The following is a 15924-nucleotide window of genomic DNA, read 5'->3' on the forward strand; positions in this document are numbered from 1 at the left end:
TTCTAACTAGTGTCAGTCACATGCACTTGTGTGGCCATTAGACTCTACACTAGTGGTCGCCAACCGGTCGATCTTTGAGACTTTCCCAGTAGATCCCAAAAAAAATGAAAAATAAATACACAAATACATTATGCCTGATAAACCTTCTGATGCAAAAGCAAATTTTACCCCTAGAGCGCATATGTGGGGCATATATAGTAACTTCTACTTTGAAAAAGGACCACTCGACAACTTCGTGTCCAAAGGAACAACTTTATCTGGGACTGCAAAACCGATGCGGCAGAGGGGCTTATACACACATGCGCAGAAAAGACTGGAAGTAAAACCCCGCGACCCTGGAAACAGCCTCTGTTTACAAACAGCTTTCCGTAGCGGGAGTATTGCTATATTACCATTATCCTAATTGGTATTAACTTATCTTTATAATGCTCACATTACAACACCTCTAATTCTAAGTTTCATTATTTAATTTTATTTCAACATGAAAAATAAATGAATAAAAATTGACTGTTGCACTCAGTGTGATGACTTGGGCTGAATACTTTCTGCTAGTTCCCTGAAATTTGGCTCATAACTATAGACAGCCAGTCTGAGACAGTCTGTGAGGTGTCTGTCAGTAAGACAGTTCCTGTACTTAGATTTAATAATTTTCATCTGTGAAAGTGCAATTTCACACAGATAAGTTGACCCGAAGTAGGCACTGACTTTCAGTGCACATGTGATGAGATGAGGAAAGGCTCCCTGACAAGCCCCCCAAAAGTCACCGTCCCTTGATCTTGCTTTAAGCTCGATGTCATTTTGCAAGTCAGTTATTTCCATTTCAATATCACTTGGCACACCAAATACTTGCTGGAATTTGTCTGCTATTTGTTCTATACCGATTGGCAGAAATGGGTTTGAAATAAATGCAGCAATATCTTTCATGACGATTAACTCCCCAAAACGCTGATCGAACTCTATTGCAGGTTTGTCTAGGTAAGCACAGTACTGCTCAGGGCGAAAGGCATTTTTTTTCCTTGATGGCGTATAACAGTTTCTCCAAGTTGGGAAAGTGTGTCAGCCTCCTGTTCTTTAAATTTGAAATCCAAACACCAAGCTTGGTCTTAAACACATTTACTGCACTTATCATGTGGCACAGGTGTCGGTCTTTTCCCATGAGCTCGCTGTTAAGTGCATTTAATTTAGCCGTTATGTCTGTCAGAAACCCTAAATCCAGTAGCCATGCATCATCTGACAGTTCCTCGTGCTCCTCGTTTCTTTATCTCAGGCAGCAAGTCAACAAACCATTTCAGCACAGCGCTCTCGCAAACCTCCTGACATAATGAATAGTCGAATGGACAGTTCCCTTTGTTAGACTGAATGTTGAATTTGCCATGTTTTTCAGGTGCTTTGTATTGGTAAACTGTTGCTGAGACACTAGTATAAGTTTCAGGGGTACTCAAGCTAATGACACCACCGTTTTTTGTTTCCCAGTTCTTTTACATTTGGGGAATGTTGGAATTTAAAGGGGGAGAAGTGTTGTAATATGAGCATTATAAAGATGAGTTAATACCAGTTGGGATAATGGTAATATAGCAATACTCCCACTACAGAAAGCTGTTTGTAAACAGAGGTTGTTTCCGGGATTGCAGGGTTCTACTTCCAGTCTTTTCTGTGCATGTGTGTATAAGCCCCTCTGCCGCATTGGTTTTGCCATCCCAGATAAAGTCGTCTCTTTAGACATGAAGTTGTCGAGTGGTCCTTTTTCAAAGTAGAAGTTACTACAAAAGGTATGAAGTATTGTAATATTCTTAAAGAAAGGTAGCTATGACCTTTTTGATATGCTTGTTACAGTGTTTTCTTGGCTGAATTAATTTGAAAGTTTGACAAAAGCATTTTATGTAATTCAAATACAAGTAGCCCAAATAAAAGGCCTCAAGTTGGAAGTACAATCTGAGTTGTTTTTTCTCTTAAACGATTTAGTAGGTAGATCTTGCCTTTCACTAAGGCCGAGGTAGGGGATCTTGGGCTTAAAAAGGTTGGCGACCACTACTCTACACAGTGTTAAGTGCGAACTATTTTTAAATATCGGTATTTGCGTATGCTTGTGTTAGGTAATTCATTTGAGCCAATGAACACTGAATTTAAAAAGTAGTGATTTTTTTAGACATTCAGGAAGGCAATGAAGGCAGTCCATTATCTGCACAAGGTGTTTTGTGCAGATTTTGCACAAATTTTGTTCATTTACATTCAATCAAAAAAAAGACAGCAGCGTACACTATGAATTCCTCTGTCGATATCTATTAGGAACTAATAGACAGTTTTTATAGTACTGTAGTAATATTGGTAGTGTTCTAATTTGGTCTGTTTCATTTAAATACATAATCTGTAGCTCAGTTAAATGTAGTTTGTCTTTTTCTAAACTATTTCCATAAAACTTTGGCTAATAGGGGCAGCTGCTTAATTAGGCCAAAATGTATTGGTCCCAATGTGTCCCAATTAACCAGAATCCGCTGTATTTTGAATTATGTTTATGGCATTTAACTAATTTTGCTGATGATCACTTTGTCTAGTAATCTGTTTATAGAAGCTTGTGTGCATTAATAATATAACAGATATGTGCCAAGAGTAAATAGGAAATCTATTTTATGCTAATAAGAAGCTGTAAGCTTGTTTCAGTTGTGTTAATACTAACTTCTTACAATAGATCACATTCTTTCTGGCTTTGTTTCATGTCTTATTCAAACTGTCCAGTAATTATTCCTTCTCTAGTCTAGTCAAGTCAGGGGCAGTAGGGCCTGTTTCATCATGTATTTTTCATCATCTTGTATCAAAGACACTGACATCTAATGCTTTAGAACATAGAAAAACCTACAGCACAATACAGGCCCTTTGGCCCACAAAGCTGTGTTGAACATGTACTTACTTTAGTAATTACCTAGGTTTACCCATAGCCCTCTATTTTTCTAAGCTCCATGTACCTATCCAAGAGTCTCATAAAAGACCCTATCGTTTCCGCCTGCACCACAGTCGCCAGCAGCCCATTCCACGCCCTTGCCACCCTCTGTGTAAAAAACAACAACAACTTATCCCTGACATCCCCCTTGTACCTGTTTCCAAACACCTGAAAGCTATGTCCCTTGTCTTAGCCATTTCAGCCCTGGGAAAAAGCCTCTGACTATCCACATGATCAATGCCTCTCATCATCTTATACACCTCTATCAGGTCACCTCTCATCCTCTGTCACTGCAAGGAGAAAAGGTGAAGTTCACTCAACCTATTCTCATAAGGCATGCTCCCCAATCCAGGCAACATCCTTGTAAATCTCCTCTGCACACTTTCTATTGTTTCCACATCCTTCCTGTAGCGAGGTGACCAGAAATGAGCACAGTACTCCCAAGTGGGGCCTGACCAGGGTCCTATATAGCTGTAACATTACCTCTCGGCTCTTGAACTTGATCCCACGATTGATGAAGGCCAATACACCGTGTGTCTTCTTAATCACACAGTCAACCTGCGCAGCAACTTTGAGTGTCCTATGGACTCGGACTCCAAGATCCTTCTGATTCTCCGCACTGCCAGGAGTCTTACCATTAATATTATATTCTGCCTTTCAAAAGCTAGTACCTGGCCTGATTTCTAGTTGTCCCAGTTCCTGGAAGCTGATTTCTCACAAGGCAGAGATTTATTGCAAATCCCATCTTGAAGTTCAGCTTGAGGTGGACTTTTACACTAACAGTACTGTGCAAAAGTCTGAAGGCACATAGACAGCTAGGGTGTAAGACTTTTGCACAGTATTGTATTTGTCAACTTGAGTGGAGAGCGAGTTTGTAAATCTGGCTGGAGCAAACAATGTTGGAAATGGCAAGGGTCAAGCACCACAGGTGGCAGAGGTGTGCCAGGGAGGGGTCCTTCGAGTCGCACAACCCAGTTTAACCCTAGCCTAATCATAGGACAATTTACAATGACTAATTAACATACGAACTCCTGACAGATGACATCAGAAATGAACTCTTGACGCCTGAGCTGTAATAGCTTTGTGTTAAAGGCTTCACTATGGTGGCCCTCCGTCACAAATTACTCTTGTCAGATAGTTTCTTGTGCAATGAGTATACAAGTTATCATATTGTTCAGTGAAATAGAATAATTCAGGGAAATAATTCTGAATATATTGTAGCAGTAAGGAAACACCAGCCAGCAATATAGAGTAGATATATAGCCAGTGCAGCTTGTCATTACATACTTGTAGCTTTGTGAGGTTTTGGGATTTTAGGAACTGAATCCAAATGCAAGTAGTTGAAAAATGAATGCTTTAGCGTTGTAATATTATATCCGTAAGAACACAAGATAAGAGCAGAATTAGGTAATTTGGCCCATCAAGACAGCACTGCCATTTTATCATGATTGATCCATTTTCCCTCTCAACCCTATTTTCTTGCCGTCACCCCATAACCTTTCATGCCCTAACTAATCAAGTAACTATTAACCTCCGCCTAAATATATCCAATGACCTTGCCTCCATGGCCACCAGTGGGAACAAATTCCACAAATTTACCACCTTCTGGCTAAAGAAATTCCTTCTCATCTCCGTTCTAAATGTGTGTCCTTTTATTCAAGGTTTTTTTTAATCCCATGGAGCCTTGCCATTAACCAAGCTCCCATCCCTGGTCACCCTGGAGCCATGTCTCTGTGATCCCAACTATATCATAATCATTAATAACAATCTGCACTTTCAATTCATCCACCTTATTACGAATGCTCCTTGCATTGACACACAAAGCCTTCAGGTGCTCTTTTACAACTCTCTTAACCCTTATACAATTATGTTGAAAAGTGGCCCTTTTTAATGCTTGCCCTGGATTTGTCGGCCTGCCACTTCTACTTTTCTCCTTAGTACTTTTTGCTTCTACCCTCACTTTATACCCCTCTGTCTCTCTGCACTGGTTCCCATCCCCCTGTTGCGAACTAACCTCCTCACACCTAGCCTCTTTAATTTGATTCCCACCCCCCAACCATTCTAGTTTAAAGTCACCTCCGCTAATCCCCCGCTAATCTCCCTGCCAGGATATTGGTCCCCCTAGGATTCAAGTGTAACCCGTCCTTTTTGTAAAGGTCACACCTGCGCCAAAGAGGTCCCAATGATCCAAAAACTTGAATCCCTGCCCCCTGCTCCAATCCCTCAGCCACGCATTTATCCTCCACCTCATCGCATTCCTACTCTCACTGTCGCATGGCACAGGCAGTAATCCCGAGATTACTACCTTTGCGGTACTTTTTCTCAACTCCCTTCCTAGCTCCCTATATTCTCCTTTCAGGACCTCATCCCTTTTCCTACCTATGTCATTGGTACCTATATGTACCACGACCTCTGGCTCCTCACCCTCCCACTTCAGGATATCTTGGACACGATCAGAAATATCCCAGACCCTGGCACCAGGGAGGCAAACTACCATCTGGGTCTCTGGACTGCGTCCACAGAATCGCCTATCTGACCCCTTTACTATCGAGTCCCCTATCACAACTGCCCTCCTCTTCCTTGCCCTACCCTTCTGAGCTACAGGGCCAGACTCTGTGCTGGAGGCATGGCCGCTGTCGCTTCCCCCGGGTAAGCTGTCCCCCCCAACAGTACTCAAACAGGAGTACCTATTGTCAAGTGGCACAGCCACCGGGGTACTCTCTATTACCTGACTCTTCCCCTTCCCCCTCCTAACCGTGACCCACTTGTCTGCCTCCCGTGGCCCCGGCGTGACCACCTGCCTGCAACTCCTCTCTATCAACTCCTCACTCTCCCTGACCAGACGAAGGTCATCGAGCTGCAGCTCCAGTTCCGTAACGCGGTCCCTTAGGAGCTGCATCTCGATGCACTTGGTGCAGATGTAGACGTCCGGGAGGCTTGGAGACTCCAGGGCCTCCCACATCCGACACCGAGAACAGCAAACTGCCCTCACACTCATACTGCCCCTCTCCTCAAATAACAACAGAAAATGAATGCCAAACTTTCCTCGCCTCGCCCGTTTTCGCCTAAGCCCGTTGAGCCGAAGCCCTTAAGTCATCACTCTGCTCCTGGCTCACTCCGCAGCCCGCAAACTACGCTGCCCACTCTATGAGGCTCTGTTCCTTTTAAATCTGCCGCGCTGCACTGCCGGACGTCACACGCCTGCGCAGTCCCGCCTCTCAGAACGCCGTTGGAGAAAAAAAATAACAAAAATTTCAAAAATGTCTTTCTCGGCACTCCCACTCAGACTCTCAGACTCCTTCTTCGAATCCTTCTTTGCCTCCCTCCCTGTCCTTCCTGAAACATCTAAAGCCTGGAACTCTAAGTAGCCATTCCTGCCCTTGAGCCATTCAAGTCTCTGTAATAGCCACAACTTCATAGCTCCAAGTGCTGATCCACGCTCTAAGCTCATCCGCTTTGTTCATGATACTTCTTGTATTAAAATAGACATCTCAAACCATCACAGTGTATCCCTTCTCTATCACCTGCCTATTCTCGCTCTCACACTTGTCTACAAGCTTTCTTGATTTGTGAGCCAACCGCCCCTTCCTCCGTCTCTTCAGTTTGGTTCCCACCGCCCCCCCAACAATTCTAGTTTAAACTCTCCCCAATAGCCTCAGCAAACCTCCCCGCCAGGATATTGGTCCCCATCAGATTCAAGTGCAACCTGTCCTTTTTGTACAGGTCACGCTTGCCCCAAAAGAGGTCCCAATGATCCAGAAATCTGAATCCCTGCCCCCTGCTCCAATCCCTCAGCCACGCATTTATCCTCCACCTCACTCTATTCCTATACTCACTGTCACGTGGCACAGGCAGTAATCCTAAGATTGCTACCTTTGAGGTCCTGCTTCTCAACTTACTTGCTAACTCCCTGTAGTCTGTTTTCAGGATCTCTTCCCTTTTCCTGCCTCTGTCATTGGTACCAATATGTACCACGACCTCTGGCTGAAGTTGCCTTCAGTAGGCTTTTAAAATTTTCCCAATCCTCGAACTTCCCACTAGTTTTTGTTCTTTTGCTTTTGCCCTTGCCCTGTGTTTTCTTTTTACGTTGGTTTTCACTTCTTTGTCAGCCACGCTTGTGGCACCCTGTCTTTAGAATACTGCACCCTCCGAATTTCTCTCAGAAACTCCATCCATTGCTGTGCTGTAGTGTCCTCTTCCAGTCAACTTTGGCCAGCTCCTGTCTCGTGCCTCTATAATTCCCTTTACTCCACTTTAAATCATAAGACCATAAGACATAGGAGTAGAATTAGGCCATTTGGCCATTCAATTCTGCTCCGCCATTTGATCATAGCTAATCCCTTTTTCTCCTCCTCAGTTTCACTCGCCTGCCTTCTTGTCTTAACCTTTTGGTGCCATATCCGATCAAGAAACTATTAATTTTTGCCCTAAGTACACCCAACAATCTGGCCTCCATAGTTGCTTGTGATGATAAATTCCACAAATTCACCACCCTCTGGCTAAAGAAATTTCTCTGCATCTGTTTTAAATGGATGCTCCTCCATCCTCCACCATGGGAAACGTCCTTTTCATATCTACTCTGTCTAGGCCTTCCAACATTCAAAAGATTTTAATGAAATCCCACCCTCCCCCACTTCTAAATTCCAGCAAGTGCAGACCCAGGGCTATCAAACATTCCTCATATGATAACACTTTCATTTCTGGAAACACCCTTGTGAACTTCCTCTGAACCCTCGCCAATGCCAGCTCATCTTTTTTTAGATGAGGAGCCCAGAACTGTTCACAATACTCAAGGTGAGGCCTCACCAGTGCCTTATGAAGCCTCAGTAAAACAACCCTGCTCTTGTATTCTAGACCTCTTGAAATGAGTACTAACATTGCATTTGCCTTTCTTACCACTGACTCTACCTGCAAGTTAACCTTCAGAGTGTTCTTCACAAGGACTCCCAAGTCCTTTTGCATTTCAGATTTTTGGATTTTCTCCCCATTTAGAAAATAGTCTGCACATTTATTTCTTTTACCAAAGTGTATGACCGTGCATTTTCCAACATTGTATTTCATTTGCCACTTTCTTGCCCATTCTCCTAATCCGTCTAAGTCCTTCTGCGGCCTACCTGTTTCCTCAACACTACCTGCCCCTTCACCAATCTTTGTATCATTCTTCTTAAGGAAACCACGTTGACTTTGCCTATCTTGTCTTGTACTTCATAAGCTCACCCTTAACAATTGACTCCCAACATCTTCCCAACCACTGAGGTCAGGCTAACTGGTCTATAATTTCCTTTCAGCTGCCTTCCTCCTTTCTTAAAGAGTGGAGTGACATTTGAAATTTTCCAGTCCTCAGGCACCATGCCATAGTCCAATGATTTTTGAAAGATCATTACTAACACCTCTACAATCTCTACCACTACCTCTTTCAAAACCTTAGGGGTGCAGTTTTATTATTTCTCTGTCCTCATTTTCTAGTGGTCCTATATCCCCTCTCATCTCTTTTCTTCTTTACATGAAAAAGCTTTTACTTTGATATAGTTTGCTGATACCTCTGACTTTAGCTTCTCCCTCTGAAATTCCAACTGGAGCAATTTGGGGGAAAAAGTTTTAATTTCTACTTTACATAGATGCATCAGTAACTGTTAATTGGCATTGTCACCTTCTATCTCCGATACACTGTAAAGCTCTAACCTCTGCCACCCTTAGGACATACATGGTGCCAGATTTGTAGATTTTCCAATATTTCCCAGTGTGTTGCAGTAATAATAGGGTATTACTCCTAATGTTACTGCAGCATTCTTTTAATTTGCTTTGTAAATTGATAATCAGTAGTATAAAAAAATCCCAATGAAACTGACAAGTTTAAAGGAAATGTGGGAAACGGGCTCCTATTGAGTTTAAAAGGCGCACTGGAAATGGGGCCTGGGAAGTTTGAAAAGCATGGGGAAATAGGGTCCTCATGATTTTAAGGGTGTATGGGGATACAGTACACTGAGCATATGTCAAACCATCCAATAGCAGATTAATCTGCTGTACACAAGCATCTGGATGAACTTTCTATTTTATGATTTAATTCAATAAGTATTGTAGAGATTCTTATGGGCTAAACATTAATTTTGTTATCATGAATGTAATCTTATAAACTTAAATCCAAACTTCTGGGTGTAACTTGACGGGTGGTGAGTGAGCTGCTACTGAATATTATCGGAGCGAAGTATACTTGCACCATGATTCCATTCTTAAAATTTAATGTGTTCACATGATTTACTTTTTAATACCAGGTGTCAGGAACTAAAGAAAGCCTTAATGGAACAGATTCCAAAGTGGATGAAAGCAAGTCTTCTAATACTGGTTAGTGATTATAGAATCTGTTAAATATTTGCCATTGGCAGTTATAATAAAGGGTAAATTTTCATGTTTCATCCTTTGTCTAGTCATTGGTCCAGGATAGAATGCCCAGTCCAAGACCAAACTAGATCACATTTAGGCTTGGTTAACTTGATGGGTTAATTCATTTGGAAAGTTAGGTTGCTCTTGCCTAGTTTTAACTTTGTGGCAAGTCAGACTTGAAACTGATGGGTATTTAGGCATGACTGCATGTCAGAAGCCCACCGCACTGTTAGTGATCATGGAAAGATTGAAACCATTAAAGTGGGATTTGTCTGCTGGGGATTCTGGAGTCTAGGTGGTATAGCATAACTTGCTCTTGCCTGAGGAATTTTCTGATGAACAGCATTGCTAGGTTAGGCTAAGGCTTACACAAGTAAGTTTTTTAAATGTCCTTTTAGATGAAGCCACTTTTGTTCTGTCATGGCAGCAATGTGCCTCCCCTATTATCAGATTCAGATTAATTTATTTATCACACGTACATCAAAGCATTCTGTGAAAAGCATTTTTTGTTTTAAAAAAATGAAAGATATGCTGGGGCAGCCTGCAAGTGTCACTAAACATTTCAGTGTCCACAACGTAGCCTGGGAAGTGTTCTGAAGAGCATTTATGGGCGACTTGAATCTATTAATTCCTTCTGTTGGTAGACTTGGAGTTCCATTTATTAGCATCAGTATACCCATTCAGAAGAAATTACTGTCCTATAGATCCTAAGACAGAGGAGCAAAATTAAGCCGTTTGGCCCATTGAGTCTGCACCTCCTTAGATCATGGCTGATTTATTTTCCATTCTCCTGCCTTCTCCCCATAACACCCTTACTAATCATAATCTTAACTTACTAGTTTAATGTAGATTTTGATACTTTTTAGCAGTTCTGTATTCAAGAGCTCATTTTGGGAAGGTTCGAAAACATCAATTGTTCCTGGTTTATTTGCAGGTAAGCAGTTGATGCAGTATAATATGTACCCTGTACTAGCTTTCCTGGACGGAACTACCTCAGCTATATTGGAAAAGGAACATATTGCTCCAAGCAATAAATATTCAATTGATGACAATCACCTGCAGAAAAATGAGCCAGTAGAAGGAGAAAATCAGAAGAAAAAGACAAGTCAACTTTTTAAATTAGAGCCTCTTACGGAAGAAGAAGCAAAAGAAGAAACATTGTTTTACTTATGTGAACTGACACCATCAAGTACATTAGATGGTGAAAATTCTTTACTGGACAGTTAGCCAATAAGTTAAAGGTTTGTATTGGTACCTCTAGCAAATAACTAACTTAAAACTTGAAATGTTTAATTTATACTGTAAGATTGGTTTGTGTAGTTCAGGTCCTATATTGAAATTCTTGTAAATATGTTGCTCTCTTTTTGCTAATATATGCAGAGTACTTTGTTCCACTATATTCTTAATAACTCCATCAGAAATGCAGCTGTATGTTCAAGTGACTTTAGTACTATTGCTGTGGCATTACTGAGCATTCTTTTATTTTTGTTACTGATGGCAACAATGTAAGAAATTGAAAATCAATACCTTTGAACTTGTGTAAATTTTCTTTTTACCCAAAACCAATTTGGGGTTATTAAAAGCACTACCCTACATTCCATGAAGCTTAAAAGGAATAATATTAATACTGAATGTATTGTCTTATCAGCTAAAGCTTGGCCAATGTTCATTGATATATTGTAGCTGCGTTAACCAGATCTTTAATTGTCTAGAACCTTGAGTAGAAATATTATTTGGAAACAATATTTCCTTATTTTGAGGGCTAAGGGACTTGGAATAGGAATGAAATGCTTGAACTATAAAGCATGTCATTATATTTTGAAGTTATTTTCAGGTCTTAACTACAGTGATATTGTTCTGATTTTGTTTTTGTATGGGCAGAAACTGTTTCCTTGTTTCTGTATGTAAAAACCTTGTTTTCAGCTCTATTATTGACAGTACCTGCAGGGCAAGTTAAATAGTTTGCCCAAATGACACGAGAACAGACAATCAGCTAGGGTCAGTCTGTGGCAACCATATTTGGCTTTGTGCTTATTACTGGCATAACCTTGAGGGTGATTTTTCCAATAGTGACATGTTTATATATTTGGAGATCAGCTCAGAAAAGCAGATGTACAAAAATCAAGTTGCATTCAAATGAATATAATGTGGGCATGAGGTCGACAATGCATGTACTTTAGCTTTGTATTCTAATTGAACTGTGCCTACAGAACTCTAGCTTTAAAACTACCTGTAGTACTTGGCTTCAGAGTTGAAATGAGCTTCAGCTTAAGACTTGGTCTTTTGAGAAGTACCATACCATAAGTAAGATTGAGAAGGTTGCAGGTCAGAGAAAAATCCTGGAATTGTACAAGCAAGATGTCATCTATAGAATGAATCCGTCCAATCAACCTTCACACTGCTGCCCTTGCACAAATGGTGCACCAAATATGTAGATCAATTCTGCAGTTTGCTGCTTTCTGGCCCACAATGCTTTCTTGGAGTGGGCCTAGTGTGAGGTTCCAACCATAAACAGTTCTTAACGGTTCTTTTCTCTATCTTTTCAATCTCTCTGCCTCTACCTCTGAAGATAGTCTGTCCACCGATATCTTTTATAGGCCCACTGATTCTCATAGCTACCTGGACTATACCTCTTCCAACCCTGTCACTTGTAAAAATGGCACCCCCTTCTCTCAGTTCCATTCTAGAACTAATCTGATATCCTCTTTCTTCAAAGAAAAGGGTCCTTCCTTCCACAATCAATGTTGCCCTCACCCATCTGTCTTCTATGTTGGACATGTCTGCCCTCACACCATCCTCTAGGGACTGTGTTCCTCTTGTCCTCGCCTACCACCTCTGCATCCAGCACATTATACAACATAATTGTATAAGGGCTAAGAGAGTTGTAAAAGAGCGCCTGAAGGCTTTGTGTGTCAATGCAAGGAGCATTCGTAATAAGGTGGATGAATTGAAAGTGCAGATTGTTATTAATGATTATGATATATTTGGGATCACAGAGACATGGCTCCAGGGTGACCAGGGATGGGAGCTCAACGTTCAGGGATATTCAATATTCAGGAGGGATAGACATGAAGGAAGGGGAGGTGGGGTGGCGTTGCTGGTTAAAGAAGAGATTAACACAATAGAAAGGAAGGACATAAGCCGGGAAGATGTGGAATCGATATGGGTAGAGCTGCGTAACACTAAGGGGCAGAAGACGCTGGTGGGAGTTGTGTACAGGCCACCTAACAGTAGTAGTGAGGTCGGAGATGGTATTAAACAGGAAATTAGAAATGTGTGCAATAAAGGAACAGCAGTTATAATGGGTGACTTCAATCTACATGTAGATTGGGTGAACCAAATTGGTAAAGGTGCTGAGGAAGAGGATTTCTTGGAATGTATGCGGGATGGTTTTTTGAACCAACATGTCAAGGAACCAACTGGAGAGCAGGCTATTCTGGACTGGGTTTTGAGCAATGAGGAAGGGTTAATTAGCGATCTTGTCGTGAGAGGCCCCTTGGGTAAGAGTGACCATAATATGGTGGAATTCTTCATTAAGATGGAGAGTGACATAGTTAATTCAGAAACAAAGGTTCTGAACTTAAAGAAGGGGAACTTTGAAGGTATGAGACGTGAATTAGCTAAGATAGACTGGCAAATGACACTTAAAGGATTGACGGTGGATATGCAATGGCAAGCATTTAAAGGTTGCATGGATGAACTACAACAATTGTTCATCCCAGTTTGGCAAAAGAATAAATCAAGGAAGGTAGTGCACCCGTGGCTGACAAGAGAAATTAGAGATAGTATCAATTCCAAAGAAGAAGCATACAAATTAGCCAGAGAAAGTGGCTCACCTGAGGACTGGGAGAAATTCAGAGTTCAGCAGAGGAGGACAAAGGGCTTAATTAGGAAGGGGAAAAAAGATTATGAGAGAAAACTGGCAGGGAACATAAAAACGGACTGTAAAAGCTTTTATAGATATGTAAAAAGGAAAAGACTGGTAAAGACAAATGTAGGTCCCCTACAGACAGAAACAGATGAATTGATTATGGGGAGCAAGGACATGGCAGACCAATTGAATAATTACTTTGGTTCTGTCTTCACTAAGGAGGACATAAATAATCTTCCAGAAATAATAGGGGACAGAGGGTCCAGTGAGATGGAGGAACTGAGCGAAATACATGTTAGTAGGGAAGTGGTGTTAGGTAAATTGAAGGCAGATAAAACCCCAGGGCCAGATGGTCTGCATCCTAGAGTGCTTAAGGAAGTAGCCCAAGAAATAGTGGATGCATTAGTGATAATTTTTCAAAACTCGTTAGATTCTGGACTAGTTCCTGAGGATTGGAGGGTGGCTAATGTAACACCACTTTTTAAAAAAGGAGGGAGAGAGAAACCGGGGAATTATAGACCGGTTAGCCTAATGTCGGTGGTGGGGAAACTGCTGGAGTCAGTTATCAAGGATGTGATAACAGCACATTTGGAAAGCGGTGAAATGATCGGACAGAGTCAGCATGGATTTGTGAAAGGAAAATCATGTCTGACGAATCTCATAGAATTTTTTGAGGATGTAGAGTGGATAGGGGAGAACCAGTGGATGTGGTATATTTGGATTTTCAAAAGGCTTTTGACAAGGTCCCACACAGAAGATTAGTGTGCAAACTTAAAGCACACGGTATTGGGGGTAAGGTATTGGTGTGGGTGGAGAATTGGTTAGCAGACAGGAAGCAAAGAGTGGGAATAAACGGGACCTTTTCAGAATGGCAGGCGGTGACTAGTGGGGTACCGCAAGGCTCAGTGCTGGGACCCCAGTTGTTTACCATATATATTAATGACTTGGATGAGGGAATTAAATGCAGCATCTCCAGGTTTGCGGATGACACGAAGCTGGGTGGCAGTGTTAGCTGTGAGGAGGATGCTAAGAGGATGCAGGGTGACTTGGATAGGTTGGGTGAGTGGGCAAATTCATGGCAGATGCAATTTAATGTGGATAAATGTGAAGTTATCCACTTTGGTGGCAAAAATAGGAAAACAGATTATTATCTGAATGGTGGCCGATTAGGAAAAGGGGAGGTGCAATGAGACCTGGGTGTCATTATACACCAGTCATTGAAAGTGGGCATGCAGGTACATCAGGCGGTGAAAAAGGCGAATGGTATGCTGGCATTTATAGCGAGAGGATTCGAGTACAGGAGCAGGGAGGTTCTACTGCAGTTGTACAAGGCCTTGGTGAGACCACACCTGGAGTATTGTGTGCAGTTTTGGTCCCCTAATCTGAGGAAAGACATCCTTGCCATAGAGGGAGTACAAAGAAGGTTCACCAGATTGATTCCTGGGATGGCAGGACTTTCATATGAAGAAAGACTGGATGAACTGGGCTTGTACTCGTTGGAATTTAGAAGATTGAGGGGGGATCTGATTGAAACGTATAAAATCCTAAAGGGATTGGACAGGCTCGATGCAGGAAGATTGTTCCCGATGTTGGGGAAGTCCAGAACGAGGGGTCACAGTTTGAGGATAGAGGGGAAGCCTTTTAGGACTGAGATTAGGAAAAACTTCTTCACACAGAGAGTGGTGAATCTGTGGAATTCTCTGCCACAGGAAACAGTTGAGGCCAGTTCATTGGCTATATTTATGAGGGAGTTAGATATGGACCTTGTGGCTACGGGGGTCAGGGGGTATGGAGGGAAGGCTGGGGCAGGGTTCTGAGTTGGAAGATCAGCCATGATCATAATAAACGGCCGTGCAGGCTCAAAGGGCCGAATGGCCTACTCCTGCACCTATTTTCTATGTTTCTACTATTTTCCACCATCTCCAATGGGATCTCTTCCCTCCTCCTCTGCTTTCCACAGGGTTCACTCCCTACCCGCAACTCCCTTGTCCACTTGTCCCTCCCCACTGATCTTCCTCCTGGTACTTATCCTTGCAAGTGCAACAAGTGCCACACCCGCCCCTACACCAACTCCTTCACTACCATTCAGGCCCCCAAACAATCCTCCCAGCTGAGGTGACACTTCACCTATGATTCTCCTGGGGTCATTCGATGGTATCCAGTGCTCCTGGTGTGGCCTCCTGTATATTGGTGAGATCTGACGTAGATTGGGAGACCGCTCTATCTGCCTGAAAAAGCTGGTAGCCACCCATTTCAATTCCACTTCACATTCTGACATTTCAGTCCATGGCCTCCTCTACTGTTGTGATGAGGCTACATAAAAGGTTGGAGGAGCAACACTTTGTATTCCATGTGGGTATCCTCCAACCTGATGGTCTGAACATCCATTTCTTGAACTTCTGGTAATTCTCCTCTCTTCTGCCCCCGCCCCTTTATCCTTACCTGCCCATCACTCCTGTCTGCTAATGTTCCTCCTTCCCTTTCTTCCATGGTTTTCTACCCTATATCAGATTTCCCCCTCCTCCAGCCCCTTTCATCAATCAATTTCCTAGCTCTACTTCATTCCCCTCCTGGTTTCACCTTGCACTTCTTCCTCCCCTCCCCCACCTCCTTACTGACTTCTCCCCTTCCTTTCCAGTCCTGTTGATGAAGGGTCTCAGCTCAAAACAGCTACTGTTTATTCCTTTCCATAGATGCTGCTGACCAGCTGAGTTGCTCCAGCATTTTGTTTGTGTTA

At 42.3% G+C, this 15924-nt stretch overlaps 1 protein-coding gene across 1 annotated transcript in view; it reads left to right on the top strand.

Annotated features, from left to right (window-relative positions):
* Window positions 1–12587, top strand: part of hsf2 (heat shock transcription factor 2) — a 45652-nt gene extending 33065 nt beyond the window's left edge. Inside the window, exons 11-12 of the mRNA XM_063033992.1 lie at window positions 9208–9277; window positions 10251–12587. Of these exons, the coding sequence (XP_062890062.1) occupies window positions 9208–9277; window positions 10251–10543 (363 nt within the window). The 3' untranslated portion in view covers window positions 10544–12587. The remainder of the gene's footprint in view (window positions 1–9207; window positions 9278–10250) is intronic.
* The last annotated feature ends 3337 nt before the right edge of the window (window positions 12588–15924 follow it).

The sequence above is a fragment of the Mobula hypostoma genome, chromosome 2 (assembly GCF_963921235.1).
Source record: "Mobula hypostoma chromosome 2, sMobHyp1.1, whole genome shotgun sequence".
NCBI lineage: Eukaryota > Metazoa > Chordata > Chondrichthyes > Myliobatiformes > Myliobatidae > Mobula > Mobula hypostoma.